At 39.8% G+C, this 16,559-nt stretch overlaps 2 protein-coding genes across 2 annotated transcripts in view; both read left to right on the forward strand.

Annotated features, from left to right (window-relative positions):
• The window catches only part of LOC118227030 (protogenin A-like), a 47,435-nt gene extending 43,523 nt beyond the window's left edge, over positions 1 to 3,912 (forward strand). The window contains exons 17-19 of the mRNA XM_035417111.1: positions 46 to 184; positions 609 to 722; positions 1,051 to 3,912. Of these exons, the coding sequence (XP_035273002.1) occupies positions 46 to 184; positions 609 to 722; positions 1,051 to 1,437 (640 nt within the window). The 3' untranslated portion in view covers positions 1,438 to 3,912. The remainder of the gene's footprint in view (positions 1 to 45; positions 185 to 608; positions 723 to 1,050) is intronic.
• A 4,195-nt stretch (positions 3,913 to 8,107) lies between these two features.
• pygo1 (pygopus family PHD finger 1) lies at positions 8,108 to 14,646 on the forward strand. Its single transcript, XM_035419765.1, has 3 exons — positions 8,108 to 8,311; positions 9,256 to 9,341; positions 9,664 to 14,646. Exons 1-3 carry the CDS (start codon positions 8,263 to 8,265, stop codon positions 10,852 to 10,854), a joined length of 1,326 nt encoding a protein of 441 aa, XP_035275656.1. The 5' UTR covers positions 8,108 to 8,262; the 3' UTR covers positions 10,855 to 14,646.
• Positions 14,647 to 16,559: the final 1,913 nt, after the last annotated feature.

The following is a 16,559-nucleotide window of genomic DNA, read 5'->3' on the forward strand; positions in this document are numbered from 1 at the left end:
TGTTGTGTTATTGATTGGTTTTTGTGCCCTCTTGCCCTTTAACAGGAAATCCTCAGCCACTAAGATGAGAGAAGACAGTGGGGATGCCCCCCATGCTGCTGCACCTCAGGCCAATGGGAACCAGGCAGAGAATGTGGAGGCTGCGATGCCAATGATGACAGAACGCCATTTTGTCGATACGAAGGTAAGCGGCTCCACAGGACCCCTTTGGGTTGTTGGGGCTGAATAAAGCCCACCTGTAGCAACTGGGTATGCAAAGTGATTTTAGGGTGCAGGGCACTAATTCAGAATTATTCGAGATAGTGTGTCAGTCATGGATGGGTAACTCTGATCTGCAAGGTCCGATAGGAGCTGTTGCACTGCAGCAGCGGCTTCAAATTTGGCTTGTTTAATCGAATTAATTATTTTTATCATTGTTAATCAAGGTATAAATCAGTTAGCATATCAGTGTGTAGCTCCACTGAACTGTGCCGTTCCCCAACTTAATTTGCCCATGCCGTGATTGAAATTATGGGGATCAGTAAGCAACAAGATTTGTTTCAAGAGTTTTCCGATGTTTATGTGGGAATAATGTGCTCAGGGTCACAGCACGACATGTTCTCTTTCAGGGTGGAACAGACTTGGTAATAAATAGCTTGGGCCCAGTCAGCTCCACCAGCCAGAGGAAGAAGAAATGGCTGTTCTTCAGTAAGAAAGAGACGCTGAACCTTGGGAAAGGCCAGGTGAGGAAGAGGCGGAACAGTGTTCTGTATGAGCACCTGTGCTTTTTTGTATGAAACATAAGCAACTCCCACGCACTGTTGATCCCCATTATCCTTTCATGAGTAATTTGAATGAGACCCAGCCTGAGAAAATAGCTTGCATTTTATCCCAGTGTGTCAGCCATACATGTACTCCACAGCAGCGCAAATGGTTTTTCTTTTTAATGCACTGCACACATTGGGAAATCGCCTTGATGAAAAGTGTTGTTGAAGTAGAACCTTTGCTCCCGTTTTTAATCTCTCTCCCTCTTTTCCCCTTCTATTTTTGTCTGCCGTTCCCCGGGCTCAGAGGAGGGGTCCCGGTGCCTGCCCCTATGAGCCGGGGAGGACGGTGCTGCGGTACGAGGAGGACTCCCCGTCGTCTCCAGGCCAGCCGGCCTCCCTGCAGGTGCTCTTTGGCAGCACCGGCGACGGCGAGGGCTCCAGCGAGGGCAGCCACGAGACGGGCGACTCCGGCCGCTACTCGCACGACGAGACCGAGATGACGAACCTGTCCTCCGGCCGAAACACGCGGCCCCCCTCCCTCCGGGCGGAGGACAGCGGGGGCTCGGAAGAGTGGCCCGCCCGCGGCGGTGACGAGCCGCACCTGGCCGTGGAGATCGGAGACGTCGCGGAGACGCTCTGCTGTCACCGGCAACCGGCCTCAGACCCTTCTCAGGCAGAGCTTCCCCTCTAACAGTGTGAGTGCCCAGGTACTCCCCTTCCCCAGTCCCCTACTTGACCTGTTCCAATGGACAATGAACGGGAAGCCAAAAAAGGGTTTATGGAAGAACGGGGCTCTGCCTTTGGGATCTCTTCTCATTGTGAATGTGTTCTATTTTCTTTCTTTCGTTCTTTCTTTCTTTGCATTTGTCTGTCTCTTTGGAAGAAAAAAAAATCTCACCCACCATGAATGTTTCAAAAAGATTGTCAAAAATGTGAACTTGGATGTTTCCATTTCTGACATTATTTAAGAGAGTATATCACTGGAGCAAGGGGGGTACTCCTCTTTGCTGATTATCTACCTCGGTTTACCTCATAGGAAACTCCAGCTATATATTTAATAACCTGAGGGATGTGATGGGACTCTTCAATTGATATAACAGTTGATACTTCCTGATAGCAATAACTTGTGTTTGCTAAATAAGATTTGTGTTGTGTCTGTCTTTGTCTTTTGTTTTGAAGAAAGTGATTGTAAGGGCACTGCACTACTTTTTTATTTAATTTTCAGTGGGTCATTTTTCTTGATGTTCTTTAGGTTGGTTCAAGGACATTAAGGTGATGGTGTTTTGGTTGTGACCCATGAAGGGGTTCATTTTCACGCAGACTATTTGAGAGCAGGTTTGCCATTTTTTAATACTGTTACTTGGGAATGGGACCAGAGTCAGTGACAAAATGTGAATTTTTGGAACTACCTCAAAAAAATGGTTACAGATACAGGCACACACATTTCATTATGTAGGTAAGGTCATTCCATCCACTTGTGAGCTCAGACATATACAAAGATGTTAGATGTGGTGATAGGTGCAGATGTTGGTGCTCTCCACCAATAACCTCCATGTCATCATGACAAAAAGACCATTTGTATTTTGGAAGTCTTTGGTGAACTCATATGATGTTCACCCCATGCACACCACGATAGTTGAGGAAAAATGAATATCAGAAAATCTGTTTTATGACCAACTGGAACAATCCAGATGTAGAACAGTATGTGGTAATTATTGTTCCTCAACAGTGAGTGATCTTTCCTAGTACAGCTCCACAAAATGCACTGACTAACTGACTGCTTGTTTATCCCACAGAAAGGGTAATACATACCACATACTTTTTAAGGGGAGAGTAACTCATTTTTTTCATAATATGAATGTTACATGCTCAGTGCTCTGTTGTCTGTTTCCATTGAGATATTAAATTTGTGAATTCCTTAAGTTAAAGGGTAAAATAATGAAATGCCCATGCAAGGATTTTTTTCAGTCATCAGAATATTTATTTATGTGTCATTGCCCTTACAGTCTCTGTTTTATACTACCTCCTCTTAATTTGTCATTATGTAGTGTTATTATTTTCCTAAACTCAGGGAGCAAGGTTTAGTACATTTTAAAAGCCATGTATTTTGTATTGTTACATGGTCAACTGACAGGGTATCCTCTTAGAGCAGAACTGTTTATTTTAGGAGGTAGTTGTAGATCTTTATGAATGTTTTTTTCTATAATTTCTTGCCAGTAAAGGCAAGACAGTCCCGTGTTGCCAATGTGACTTGAATTAAGAGAGTTCAAGCCCTTCTCACATGTAGAAATTCTTCTTCAGTTGTAAATTGTTGTTCAGTTGTGTCCGTTTAATAGCAGGTTTTCATTTGTGTGTTATTTTACTTCCATTTTTGTTTGATACAGTGAGAACTAACCAAAAATGTTTGTACTGACATGTTCTGTACAGCAAACCTTAAAAGCTTTAAAAATTGGCCTTAATGTGTAGGCGGTCCCTCAGATATCATGGGATAGAATGTAAATGTCCCATACCAAAGTGTAATTGTTCTGAGTCTGACCGTTTTAACACATGGGGATGCGAGAAGAGTGTAGAATGACTGTCGAAAACCAAAAAATAGTGCAACCAATGAAATGGAAGTGGAGAATGGAATATACACCAAAAAAACCTTTTACCTCCAAAGATATATATTTTTGTCAGCTGACATGTACTTATGCTGCTGAGTACACATGCTTGTCATATTTGTTTCTCAGAATAGTTGATGCTTTTATTCTAGAGTATAAAAATTTTAGCACTTGTCCTGCAGATTAGTGTCACCTCTTGGTTTATGGATCCCAGCTAACATGCGACGGTGACCGATGCTACTATCCAAAGAATTGTTTGCTTCCTCATTTGGTTTTGGTATTATATTTTGGGCGGTCCTGGGAATAATATGATGAGGGTGTTCCTCATGCCAGACCAAAGATCAAATGCAGGTTCCTGTGGATCAGCAAAGATGTTGCTTTTATAAGAGATGCCTTACACATGTGTGCCCCTGTCGTGACCAAATGAGTCAAAATGTGCATGATATCTCAGAAAGTGCTGCTTGCATATTTGAGTGATTAATAACTGACATGAATAGAGAAATAATAAGGTTCATGCTCATTAACCAAATAGTCCAGCAATTAGTTTCCTTTAAAGAACCATTGTGCGACCAGATGAGTTTACAATTGTAGGAGAAAATTATATGCAGATTTATATATATTTATATTATCTCTCATCCTGTGTTTTAACACTGTCTTCAAAGGATTCTAATTGCCAAATTGATAACCCAGAAGAGCGACACAATCACTTTTACTTTCTTTTGAAAAGCAAACAATGTAAACCAAAGATTTTTTACCTCACCGTTGCATATTAGCTGGAGATCAAAGTAGTTCCACATCTTTGTGTGATGTCTTCTCATTTTTACAATGTTTGAATACATTTTCCCATTTGTATAAATTCTTACTAAAATATGGTTGTCTCTGAGGACCACAAACCACGATGAATGTGGTACATGGTTAGTGCTTTAAAATGTTTTTCAAAAATGTTCAAGCAAAAAAATACTACTTTTCTCACTGGTGGAGAAATACATTTTGCATTTTTATTCATTTCAAGGGGTAAAATATACAACCCAAGTGTTGAAAAAAAGTACTGACTGAATTTTGGTTTTTCATAGAGATGCCTAAATTGTGTTAATGTTTCATACAAATGTAAATATATCCTTTAAGGTGTTGTAGATGAGCAATCTGGAAAGCTGTATTAAAATGTCCAGTTCATATTGTACATGATTTTTTTATTTTATTTTTTGCTTTTAATGTGCAGGAGTAATGCTTTGAATGACTAGTACCACTTATTGAACTTCCACTCTATGGCAACTGTATTGGGTTTAACGAACATCTTCATTCAATTACTATGTTCTAAATAGCATACTGGCTTACATTTATTACTGCAAAGAAAGTTCATCTCCATTAAAATGCAGTTTCCCTTATATGAACTTTCCAAAGTTATGAAATATAATTGGCTATCTCTTCGAAGGATGGAACATATGGTGTATGATGTTCAAAACAAACATACGGTGGCTTATTTCTACATGCAGATATAATATGTGTTGAAATAAGCAACACATAGCAACACTCACGTCTTCATGACATAATTTAACATCCTTATTCTGTCCTTTCATAGAGAAATGTTCGACCCAGACTTTTGGAATACTGACGCCAGGTGTCCAGTGTTACATAGGAGTGTTATGAATAGAGTGATGCAACTCTTGCAGTGTTTCTGAATCTGTTTCTTTTTTGTAAGATTTTAATTTTGTTCTTTTATGAACGTGTGATGAAACAAAAGGGAATGTTGAGGGCTCCTTGTTTAAAGTGATACTCAGGTGCTCTGAATCCCATAGCCACACTTTCTTTAAAGGGTGTGCTGGTTCTTACAGCAGTAGTGGGGGCTGTGGATTTATACAAAATGTTACTCAGGGGGATCCACTTCTCCTCATCTGTTATTGGTGTCAAGGCCAGTACCAGCTTTGAAAGTTGAATGTACTTCCTTTGTAATTATTATTTTGCTTGTCAATGTTTTGTTATCTATTTTTTCTGCTTGTTGTTTTTCTTTTTTGTAAGAAAACTCATGTACCTTCAGCTTTTTTTCTGCCAGGTGTGCTCAGACAAGTTCTTGTCTTTGCTACAACAATGTTCATGCCAAAAATGATATGCTAGTCTAATTAAAACCAAAAATTATTTTAAACTCGAAAAATGTGTCTCAATATTTGATGTCCCAGTAACCAAAAAATAGCAAATTACTTTGAAAGGTACTTATGTGTCATTTCAGTTTATCTTTAGTCTTGCACATGTATAAAAGCAGAATGTTATCACCAAGTATGACAAATATGTATGTAGCTTTACTGCAAGTAAACCAGTTGGTACAAATGTATTGATGTTTAGCGTAAGGAACACAGTAAATATTCACCATGGCTGCTACTGGCTGATATCTTAACTCTGGCCTTCAGTTCTGAATAATGACACTCCCATACGTGCTTGGCCATTGTGCCATAGGATATTTATTTTTTGTGTTTAACATAAATACAATTTGTTTCAAAGTTCATTGAGTATACAATAAAATAATACAAAATAAAAAGCTATTGGATCACAGCTTGGATCATAACTAAAATGTTCTTATGCAGTGTTGCTTTTTACAAATTTTAGTTTAAAGTTAGTTTAAAGCCAGTTTAAACGCATTATTATTTTATTTTTTTATTGCTATTTTTCTTCAAGATTGCTTCATCTTACTTGCTTCACTGTAGAACTGATCTAGTTCTAGGAAGTGACAATGGCCATTAAATAGATACATATGTAACATATACGTTATTGTGCATGGTCATGTAAAGGAAGTCCTCAGAGAACACCCACTCAAACATTTAAGGGGACTGAACAGGTAAGATCTCAATATGTATTGACAAGCATTCCTAACATATTGAGACACTAACATACATTAATAGTTATTCACTTTCTCAGTCCTAAGTTAAGCAGCCACAATTATCAACACCATTTTGGTTTTGGTAGTTTGGGATGCAAGTCTCCAATCTACTACCTGCATGATTTAACAAGTTGCTAGTGATTAGTGGGTATTCTCAGTAGCAACAGCAGCTGTTTTTGTTTTTTTTTAACCATAATGATATGGACTATCAATTACCATTCTCACTTAACTCTAAAAATACTAAAAACAATTAATGATGGAATCTCAAACCGTTTTCCCCCATCCTCTCCTTTGCAGATACAGTTTCTAACCGGGGCATTAATTGCTATGGAGATGTGTGGAGTGTAACTAAATCCACTGAAAATGATATGTTTTTTTCTCTATCTGTGGCACACACCACAACTGATTGAAAAATCTATACCAAAACCAGGGACTGCCCAGAGCTGCTTTCAGTTTCAGTGTGCTGTAGCTCCCATCAGAGGTCTTCTGAGAATTTGCCTGAAAGGAACTTGTCATATTGTTAAATTTGCTCAGTTCCACTTTTTGACATTTAGAGCCTGATAACTTCCAAGGCAGATATTCCTCACTTTTCCTTTCTGTTCACCCATTCATTTTTTCATGCTGCTTCACCGCGGAATGAAGTTCCTCTGTCGATTCATCTTAATCAATATGGCCCTTGTTCCTCTCCCTTGAGTATTCCACACAGGGTCTCCTCCTGAGGCACGAGGGCTCAACTTCAGCATATGTAGCCTATAATTCAAAAACGGCTGCAATAACAAACCTATATGCAGAGTGCATGAAGTAATTCTTTGCGACTAATCAAAGGACTAATTAGTTTATTTCTCACAAATAGGTTAAAATGCTAGTCAAAAGAATACCCATTTCTCGTTAAAAAAAAACAGCCTTCAGTATGTTGTAGTATTCAGGTGTAAGCGATTCACATTATATTGTTCACATGAAAAAAAGGCAATCGTTTCATTTAAAAAATCCTGCTGTTAATAGAATCATAGATGTTACCGGAGGACCCATACAAAATTATGAAGATCTTCCATTAGCTACAGAATGTTCAGATATTAGCTTACAGTATGTTTGCTCATTAAGCACGCACTTTATGACGGCAATACTGAGGGGAAATCGCTGTGCACTAAATTCGCGTAAAGTTGTAAATGATCCATCATAATTCATTCTTCAACAGCGGTCATTTTTACAATAGCCTGTCACAAAATAAACAGCACCCACTATTTCGATGAGCCTAAATGGCACATGCTTCAAATATGAATGTTTTAGAATAAGCCTGGCTAACTGGTTCGTAAATATATCAACGACTTATGCCCGTTTAAAAAGTAACCTACTTACGTTACAGTCAATGTATACGTTTGATGTACGTATTTTAATTACAGCAGCCAATCATTCACAGCAAAACATGCCTTTAATTTTAAGATGACCAATTCTACGCGATCTTTTGGGTCACCGCGTGGTAGCCTACTATTCTACACAAACACTGTAAACCAGCACTGTAATAGGCTACTCTGTACATAATGAAAACAATATTATTATCGTATTGTTACCAATGTTCAGAAAAACAATATCCTGAGGACACCGCGATAATTAAAGGTCTCCTGGTCACAATGTTACATCAACGGTTTATCGCCGTCTAACAGCGGCACCACATCAAACGGAACAGTGCAGACACACTCACATGCTAATACGGAGGGGTTTCTGTGTTGTGACATTTACATTCTGTTTTGCGAAACGGAAAAATACGCACTATTTCAATATATGTATCACATACCAGATATGCCAATAATTAATAATCATTCCGGATTTTCTTCAATTTTCGATGTGTTTGACAACGTATAACTAAGTTGATTCCGTCCGCTCCTCCCAAACTTTGCAAACCCTTGCAGCTTTCCTGCACACACACAGAGATAGCTCTGATTGCTGCGAAGGGAGAAGACGAGTGCGGTCACCTTTAGCTAGCATTTAGAATAGGCTAATAATAACCCTGTTCCTTTTTTATCGTTTTAGTCATGTAAGGGACTTTGTAATGTCAGCAGAACAGGAGAAAGACACCCTCTCTCTTAAAAGGAACAGAGGTAATCGGTGTTTTTGTTATATTTGGTCGCTTGTACGTTGTATGTTAGCTAGCTAGTGTCTGTGGGGGCATGATACGTTGCACACAAGTCTCAACCATAATTACGACTGTGAAGGAGCTTGTCGGCCTACCTCAAGGCCTTTGAAGAATTTATTGAAACTCTCAACAGACAACGCTGTGTGGAAGCATACTTTAGAAAAATAAGGAAGACGAGCGTATTTAGCTACATTAAAAACATACACAACTCTGTTGGTTTATATATCGGAATGTTTGCGCGTACAACGAAGCTACGGTGAACTTTTAAAGCCGGCCGACGTTTTTTTGTTGAAAGCGTTTTTCCAGAAAGTGCATTTGAGGTTGGTAAACCACAAGTTGCGCTTTTATATGTAGGCTAGTCTATTGCCAGTGCAGTGAAACTAACCGTTTGTGTTCGAGTAGTAGCAGTTTTTTAAACGCAGGCGAAACTTGTACGAGCATTATTTTGGAAGTAGGCTACAACTTTTAATATTTCTCACGACAAATCTAAACCCAAATTAGCATTGGTTAGAAACCGAATAGAGAAATGTCTGGCTTTTATTTGAAATCATTCAAAAGTATAAAGGTGGAAATCTTTGGCAAAGTTACTAACAGTTAGCCTTCATTTGAAGTGTGCTGTCAAAAGTAGGCGTAGCATGCTACATACCTGAATGATAGTTTTCTGACTGGACATAGGCTAGATGTAGGCTATGTGTAGCCTATTAATGTGACTGGACTGAAACATATATATGTATTAATGAAATTGAATGAGTAAGCCAACCTTTTAAGTATCGGTGTTGCCGAAGTTAGCCAATATTGTGTGTGTGACCCAGTTGATAGCGCACCTTTTATAATACAAGTGGACAATGCAGTTTTTTTTAAAGTACTAAGAAGTGGATTTCTAACATGAGTTGGGATGTGATTTTGCAGGTGGAGACGGGGGGCTTGATGGGTTAGGAGGGCCGGGTGTGCTACTGGCAAGCCCCGATAAGAAAAAGCGCAAGTCAAACACTCAGGTAGCTTCATGAGTTCACCCTGATGTGACGCTTTTTGAATTGTGACTCTGGTATAATATTAAAGCAAAGGGGAAGCTCTTACCTTTAATTCCTATGCTATATTTCCCATATTAAATATTCATTGAATATATTTGATGTCTTGAATAACCTGAAGAACTGGTAATCTGCTTTCATCATTTTACTTTTATGGCAATTTCTTAATTGGCAGTTGACTCTTTTATTAGTTTTAGGAGGGATACAGCCATCTGGCTGTCGTCATGATCCAAATTTTGATCTGTGTGGTATTTTAAAGGGATTGGACCTGTGCTTTCTTCTTTCACAGCCGACTCCATTTGCTCCTCTCTCGGAGTACGCTCCGCCGCCAAATCCAAGTGGGGACCACCTGGTGGCGGCCAATCCCTTTGATGACAGCTACAATGTCCCGTCGTTCAAGCCTGTGCCCTCTGGGAACCCGTACTACGGGCACTCGCACTACCCTGGTTTCAGCGGCTATGGCCCTCAGAGGATGTCTCCGCACGGGCCTGCCAGGATGCCCTCTCCATACGGGGGGCCTTATCAGACGCGAAACCAGCTCCATCCTTTTCCCCAGAACCAAATGGGCATGGGGTTCAGCCGGCCCCCTGGTTTCAACTACGGTCACCCTGAAAATCCTGCCTACGGGAACCAGCCGGTGTTCAACAACAGCAGCATGCCTTTCTCACCCAATCAGCCTTTTAGACCCGGGCCGGGAGATGGCTTCAATCAGATGCCGCCGCACGGCATGAGCCAAAGCACAAACCCCGACCTGGGCTCGGGTTTTGGACCGGAGGGCAATGCCGCTGCCAATGCGCCACCGCGGCCCTGTGTGGACGCTGCTCCTGGGTTCATGCAGCAACAGAACAACCTCAGCCAGTCCAGCGCCACCGCGTCCAAGCAGAGTGTAAATGAAGCGTCAAGTAAAAGCACACCCCAGAGTGCGTCCCCCCAGAAACAAAGCCAGGGGACAGAGGAGACCGCGTGTCAGGACGGGGCCTTGGACCCAAAGCTAAAGAGCAGAAACACCCCTATCAATCAAGAAGGCAGTCAGTCTAACGCTCTGGATAAGCTCAATGGCATTATTCACGCTGGCGAGGACTCCTTAAAGAACTCTCCACAGCCCTGCATCTCCATGGAGCTGCCTTCCCTCGAGGCCAGGAGGAGGCGCCGGAGGAGTAGCAGCAGCGGAGGAGGTGCTGGCAGCAATAAGGGCGCGGCGCACCCAAACCGGCCAAGCCACTCCTCCACAGAGCCCGTGTACCCGTGTGGGATATGTCTGAATGAAGTGAATGATGACCAGGAGGCCATCTTGTGCGAGGCCTCTTGCCAGAAATGGTTCCACCGAATTTGTACCGGAATGACAGAGACGGCCTACAACCTCTTGACGGCGGAGGCGTCGGCAGTGTGGGGCTGCGACACCTGCATGGAGGAGAAAGGTGCTCAGCTCACCAGAACCAGGGAACTGGCGGTACAGCCTGCGGTAAACAGCGAGGGATAGGCGCAGTCCTGGCGACCTTCACAAGAATCTTTTGTGATTTTGTTTGTTTTAGATTCCCTCCTCGTTTTTGCCTGTTGCATAACATCTTCATTATTTTGGTTACTGCTGATGTTTGGGAAGTGCGCAGTTGTCCCTTTGCAGTAGAGTGTGGATGTCCTCTGTCCATTCTCTCATTAGTGGCTCTGGAGTGAGTGGTAGCTTCTCTTTTTGCGACAGCAGTCCTGGCAGCGTAATGATTGTCCCAACTACTGATGTGCTCAAAACATCTGAGTTGTCCAGTTCCGTTACAGTTTGAATTAGAATTTTTAAGCTGCTTTGTTTTCTGTTCTATACGATCCTTTCTGGTCTTCCCAACTGCCTCTCTCAGGCACCTTTAGATATGTAATGACAATAACTCAAATATTGAAGATTTCTGAAGATTGTTTTGATGTTAAAGTACCTTTAAATACAATTTTACGTTTTAATTTCCGATAAAAATGAGCAATACTGTCGAGGCCTCTCCAGTGCAGTATATTGTCAAATCAGTCTAATGTACCAAACAGTACTGAATATGGCCTCATATGAAATGAGGAAAACGTTCAAGTTAAGACATTTGGCAGAGACTTCAGTCAGATCTCTGAGTATAGATACATTATATATTGTAGTGTTTTTCAAGTACTGTATTCCTGGCTGTAACATGCATGCACTTCTTAATTTGTCGTAGTTGCCCTCTCAATGCTTTGTTGTAACTTGGCTCATGTGCACGCTTTTTAATGCATTCTATTAGTGATTTACCTGTACAGGAAATTATGATTTTTCCATTGCTGCAGGTTGAAGGTACAAGCACAAGGCTCAGTTTTTGCCTTAAAAAGGATGTGCAGATTTAGAACGTCTTCTGATCATTTTGAGAAACGTCTCACATCTTCAGAATCTTGTAATACCTGTGAAGACCTGTTTACTGGAACATTATTGAAGGAAATAGAAATACTTCAGTTGCTCCTCGCCTGGAAGGCTGTTTATTTGTAGTTTATATCTTGCCATTTGTTATCTTGTTGTTTAAGGTTTTTTGAATGCCAAGTTTTCATAAACTTCAATCTCACTGACAGTTCCAGTATATTTACTATTGTACTGCGTTATTTGCATATAGTCGTGTAGGCTAATTTTTCCGACATATGGAACTTATCTGGTGGTACAGATACATGCATTTCTTAATGATGGCATCCCAGTTAGGGGCTACATTTTAACTGAACATTGACCTATTCGCTAATTACAGACGTTTATTACTGCCGTTATTAAATGAGCATTGTAAAGCACAAATACTTGGCGTGTGCTCGGTACGTCCAACCAGACACCTTTCCTGGGTTTCATTCCCAAAGGCAGGAGACCCTCCACATCCTTGGGGATATGTTATAGATACCCCTGTGAACGAGGTCCGCGATGCAAAAACAACTATACTTTCAGTATGATAAACAGTGTAATAATGCAATAAACATGTGCTTAGTATCTTTATGCAGTTATGCAATAAAACAAGTTTTATGCATAAAATACATGTGAGATCATGAGTTACAGTGGACTGTTGCCCAGTGAAAGGGGAACCGTGCCTCTGTATATTCTGTGAATGGAGGGGGGTTATTAAATAATTACTTATTAAATAATTCCACTTACTAGAATATTTTTAAGAATATCAAAAGTGTTCTGCACCGGGGTATCTCTACAAGAGGCTCATCGTGTATTAATCAGTATAAGATCGACCGCATGCAACTGCACTTGTCAGAAAAGGCTGTCCAGCCCATTCAGAATCAGCGAATGAAGTGGTGGGGACCTTCATACAAGGTTGAAAAGCTCGGTGTCTGGGAGGTTTCATAATTCAAGTTCACTTGTCAAAAATGTAATATGGGGGAAAAGGTGCCTACATGATGAAATTAAATATGAAGTCAGTTCCCCATGGAGTGTACCGCAGTAGCTACAGCAGCTTTCTAGCTATTGATATCTGGCAGTTTCCATCTTTCCATTTGGTAGTCAACTGAAAGGTACATTCATGTTTTTGTAACATGAAATATACAGTATATATAAAATAAATACCTTGAAATATACAACAGGTTAGTGGTTGACTTGTGGGACTGAGACCATATGTCACAGTAAAATCCTATTTGAATCATTCTGACTGGTAAGATGTTGATGTATGAAGATCTCTGACAATTCTCTCTTTATATTTAAGCTTGTGATAGGGTCCGGTCTCCTGGGATGGTGATGAAGCAAGAGTGCATCACAAGGTAGCATTAAAAAAAAATTTTTTGACTTTACTTCCTGTGAAATATATGCACTGCTAAAGGAAAGCTTAGCACTTATAGTTGACATTTAAAATGGTTTGACATGGGGAAATTATGTTCAGGCTGTTTGTAAAAGTTGCAAACAATGTCAAAGGGTGAATGTAGATGGTAAATCTGCTTAAATATAAATTGCAATCATATACCCCTCTACTATTTGCCCCAACAAAATTTATTAAAATGTAATTACAGTTTAATGCAAACTTATTGCAAACCTTATTAAGATGAATTGATAATCAATTATGTTTGAGCTTATTGAATTGACAAGTTCTCTGTTAGGATCTGGCTGAACTGGCTGTGTAATCTGACAAGATTGTGTTGACTTTAGAGATTTGCTTCCGTTTTAGACTATAAAAACAAATCAGAAATAAGACCATCTTTTTACAACACTGCCATATTTATAGTCAATGGAGGGGAGAAACTGGCCTTTGTGTATTTATATAAGTGTTTAAATATGATAATTACTGTTAATTTATTAGATTCCATTTGTTGTGTAGCTATCTGCTGTGTTGAGAATGATCCTTGATTTAATATATTCCCCATATTTCCTGTAATTTTTTTATTATTATTGAAACTGTTTTAATTGTGCTTGACAAAAAGCAATACACAAGTGGTGACTATCCTGTTAGATATGTATTGTTGAAATGAACATTGCCAATAAGTGTGGTTAAAGTATGGACCTGCTTTTCCATGTTATTTCTCCAAAATCTTGTGTTTATTTTTGCTACTTTTATGTACATTTTTACACTCTAGATGACTGTTGACACCAGATGCCTTAATTGTGCTTGATAGTTCTGTATAACTGTAACATGTAGCTCTTTAAGTATAAGGTATGAAGAGGCCAAATACTCATTCTACACTACATAAATTAATTTGTGCTGCCCGCTGCAATGCTGTGGAACGACTGGTACAATGTGTTGCTTAAATGTTTCAAGTGAAATATTTACTGTGATGTGAAAATAATTTCATTACAGATATTGAATGTACCTTTCATATTTACAGGAATTTAAAAGTTAATTTTTTCCGTTCTACACAAAGTGATGCAATTTCGAATTTAGCTTACAGACTTTGTTTTCTTACTGACCACAAAGGTACAGACAATACTTAATTTGTAACAAAGGAGGCCTGGGTTCTGAGATTTTGTGTAAATATTGCCAAGTGATCATGGTTGTGAAGACCAAGGTTAATACTTCTGCTCATATATTCTTGCCACTAGCATTGTTAAAGAGTAGGCCTCTGCGTTATATTATGGCATCAAATTATGTGTTTACGCGCAAACACACACACACCCAGAATGCGACATAGATTTGTGGCTCTGATTGCCATGTCTCTAGTTGCTTGATCCTGCCAAGACCTGTTACAAATTAAGTAGTGCAGAAACGCATCAAGACTGTTTCGATTAAATGTGTACTTCAAGCGTAAAGTTGTGAAAACTTTGCTCTATACTGAATAAAGTATTGTGTTAAATAAAAACTTTAAATATTTAGCTTTTTGTCTTCATTGGAATATCTAATTATTTATACAAAATGGTTATTAAAAATATTTGTGTGAATATCAGTCAACAATTACCCCATGGAGACTCAGTGGACTCTTAATGGTATTGTCCTTGGTATTGCAGTGGTATGCCTCTGTAAACACAAAAGCAAGAAGAAGAATCTAATTTAGTCCTTAGAAGCTGCTAAGGCTGTGTAGTGACCAGTTTGCAAATGCTTTTTACAACATTAGTTTTTTCACTCTGGGAACTAGCTTTTAAAATGGAAGATTTTGATGATATACCCAAAGGTAACAGTTGAACCCATGTTTCCAGATTCCTTGATTTTCACATTTGTAAAATTCCTGTTGTAAATTTGATTAATTTAGTACAATATAGCAAGCTTATAGCTGCTATACCAACAAATATTTCTGTACTCAGTAACACATTGCCCCAAACCAAGAATCGTACAACAAAAGTCAGTTATCTTAGTACTTTATCTAATGTTTAACACAGTTCAGTAACATTTATTTTGCTTTGAGTTTAGCTCAGACACCTAGTCTTATGTAAGTGGATGCACTTTTTATATTTATTGTACTGCAATAGCTATACACAGTAGGAATACTGCAATTAAAAAGGTCAAAATAAGCAGTTTATAGATATGCTCACACACATGGCCCTATGCATTACTAACAAATGGAATTCAATTATTTTAATAATAGTAACTTTCAGTTATAAGTTTTTAATTATTGTTTTAGTACAATAATTACTCTTCACAAAAAATGTTTAAAACTGTTACCAAGCTTGAAATAATGTTTGAGTCAGGCACAGATGTAGGGAATAGGGGGAACAGGGGGGGGGGCATTCCACCCCCTGCTGACTTTGGGAAAACTAGAAATGGTCCCCCCAATATTATACTGTTGTATTGCGTGGTACTGTTAACCCCCAGCCCCCCCCCCCCCCCCCCACACCAACAAAAAAAAATAATACTAGAGAAAATGTCCTGTTTCCTTTCCCCAAAGTTTAAATAAGATCTACGTCATTGGGGCCAGGGTTATGACATTACTGAAGCAATGGGCTAGTTCTCATCAGTGAGACATATGCCAGGCGATGCTTACTTAGCTGCAGTACTGTATAGCAAATACCAGACTATAAGCCCACAGAAGATGAGGCATTGCCTTCTGTAAACTGGAATTATATGGTGTTTGTATCTCAACCTAAATTATACGTGGCTCCATTGGCCAGCTTTTATTTCCATTCAAGCACTTCTCTACATGAGGGCAAATGAAACTCAGAGAATCTGGGACATTGTGCAAGCTGCATTGTGAGTGCCGAAATGAGTTGTGAGTGCACTTGCCTTTTTAATCCCAAAATGTTACCAGGCTCAGTCATTATAGCTGACTGAACGACTTCCAAGTGGCCAATGAAATTACAAGCTTCATTTAACCAGCTTCCAGTTAAAGATGCTCTTGGCCAATACCTTCTATGCTGGGAACCAGGTTTGTAGTTATCTGGCTACTTAATCTGCTGTAATAATAATGGGAAGCTTGGCTTCTATGGTGGTGAGCCCAACTTATGCACTATTCCTTGGTGTAGTGATGCACACCACAGTCTTAAACCCAGACTGTTATAATGCTGACTGTAGCTGGGAATAGCGCAGAGCAATACACTGCTGGCCTTTGTGTTGCCCAGGTAGCCAGGGTGTTAGCCAACAGGGTTTACATACTCCATCATACAACAGTGACTCCTCTAGTTGACTGGTTACCTGCATTCGCTAGCTGCACAAGGAATTTAGCTCTCTGCTACAATGGCGGTCTGCAGACTGAAAAAGAAGCAATGTCTGGCTCAGCATGTGCTGGCCTGCTCTCTTTTATGGACAAGAAGGATGTTGCAGCAGTGGAACTGGACTACAAAATGAAATTGAACAT

This window comes from Anguilla anguilla, chromosome 5 (assembly GCF_013347855.1).
Source record: "Anguilla anguilla isolate fAngAng1 chromosome 5, fAngAng1.pri, whole genome shotgun sequence".
NCBI lineage: Eukaryota > Metazoa > Chordata > Actinopteri > Anguilliformes > Anguillidae > Anguilla > Anguilla anguilla.

Bases quoted from the DNA above. Each gene is read 5' to 3' on its own strand.
- pygo1 (XM_035419765.1), top strand. From the start codon at position 8,263: ATGTCAGCAGAACAGGAGAAAGACACCCTCTCTCTTAAAAGGAACAGA. The intron at 8,312-9,255 runs GTAATCGGTGTT...GTGATTTTGCAG, and splicing joins CTCTCTTAAAAGGAACAGAG to GTGGAGACGGGGGGCTTGAT. The intron at 9,342-9,663 runs GTAGCTTCATGA...CTTCTTTCACAG, and splicing joins AGCGCAAGTCAAACACTCAG to CCGACTCCATTTGCTCCTCT.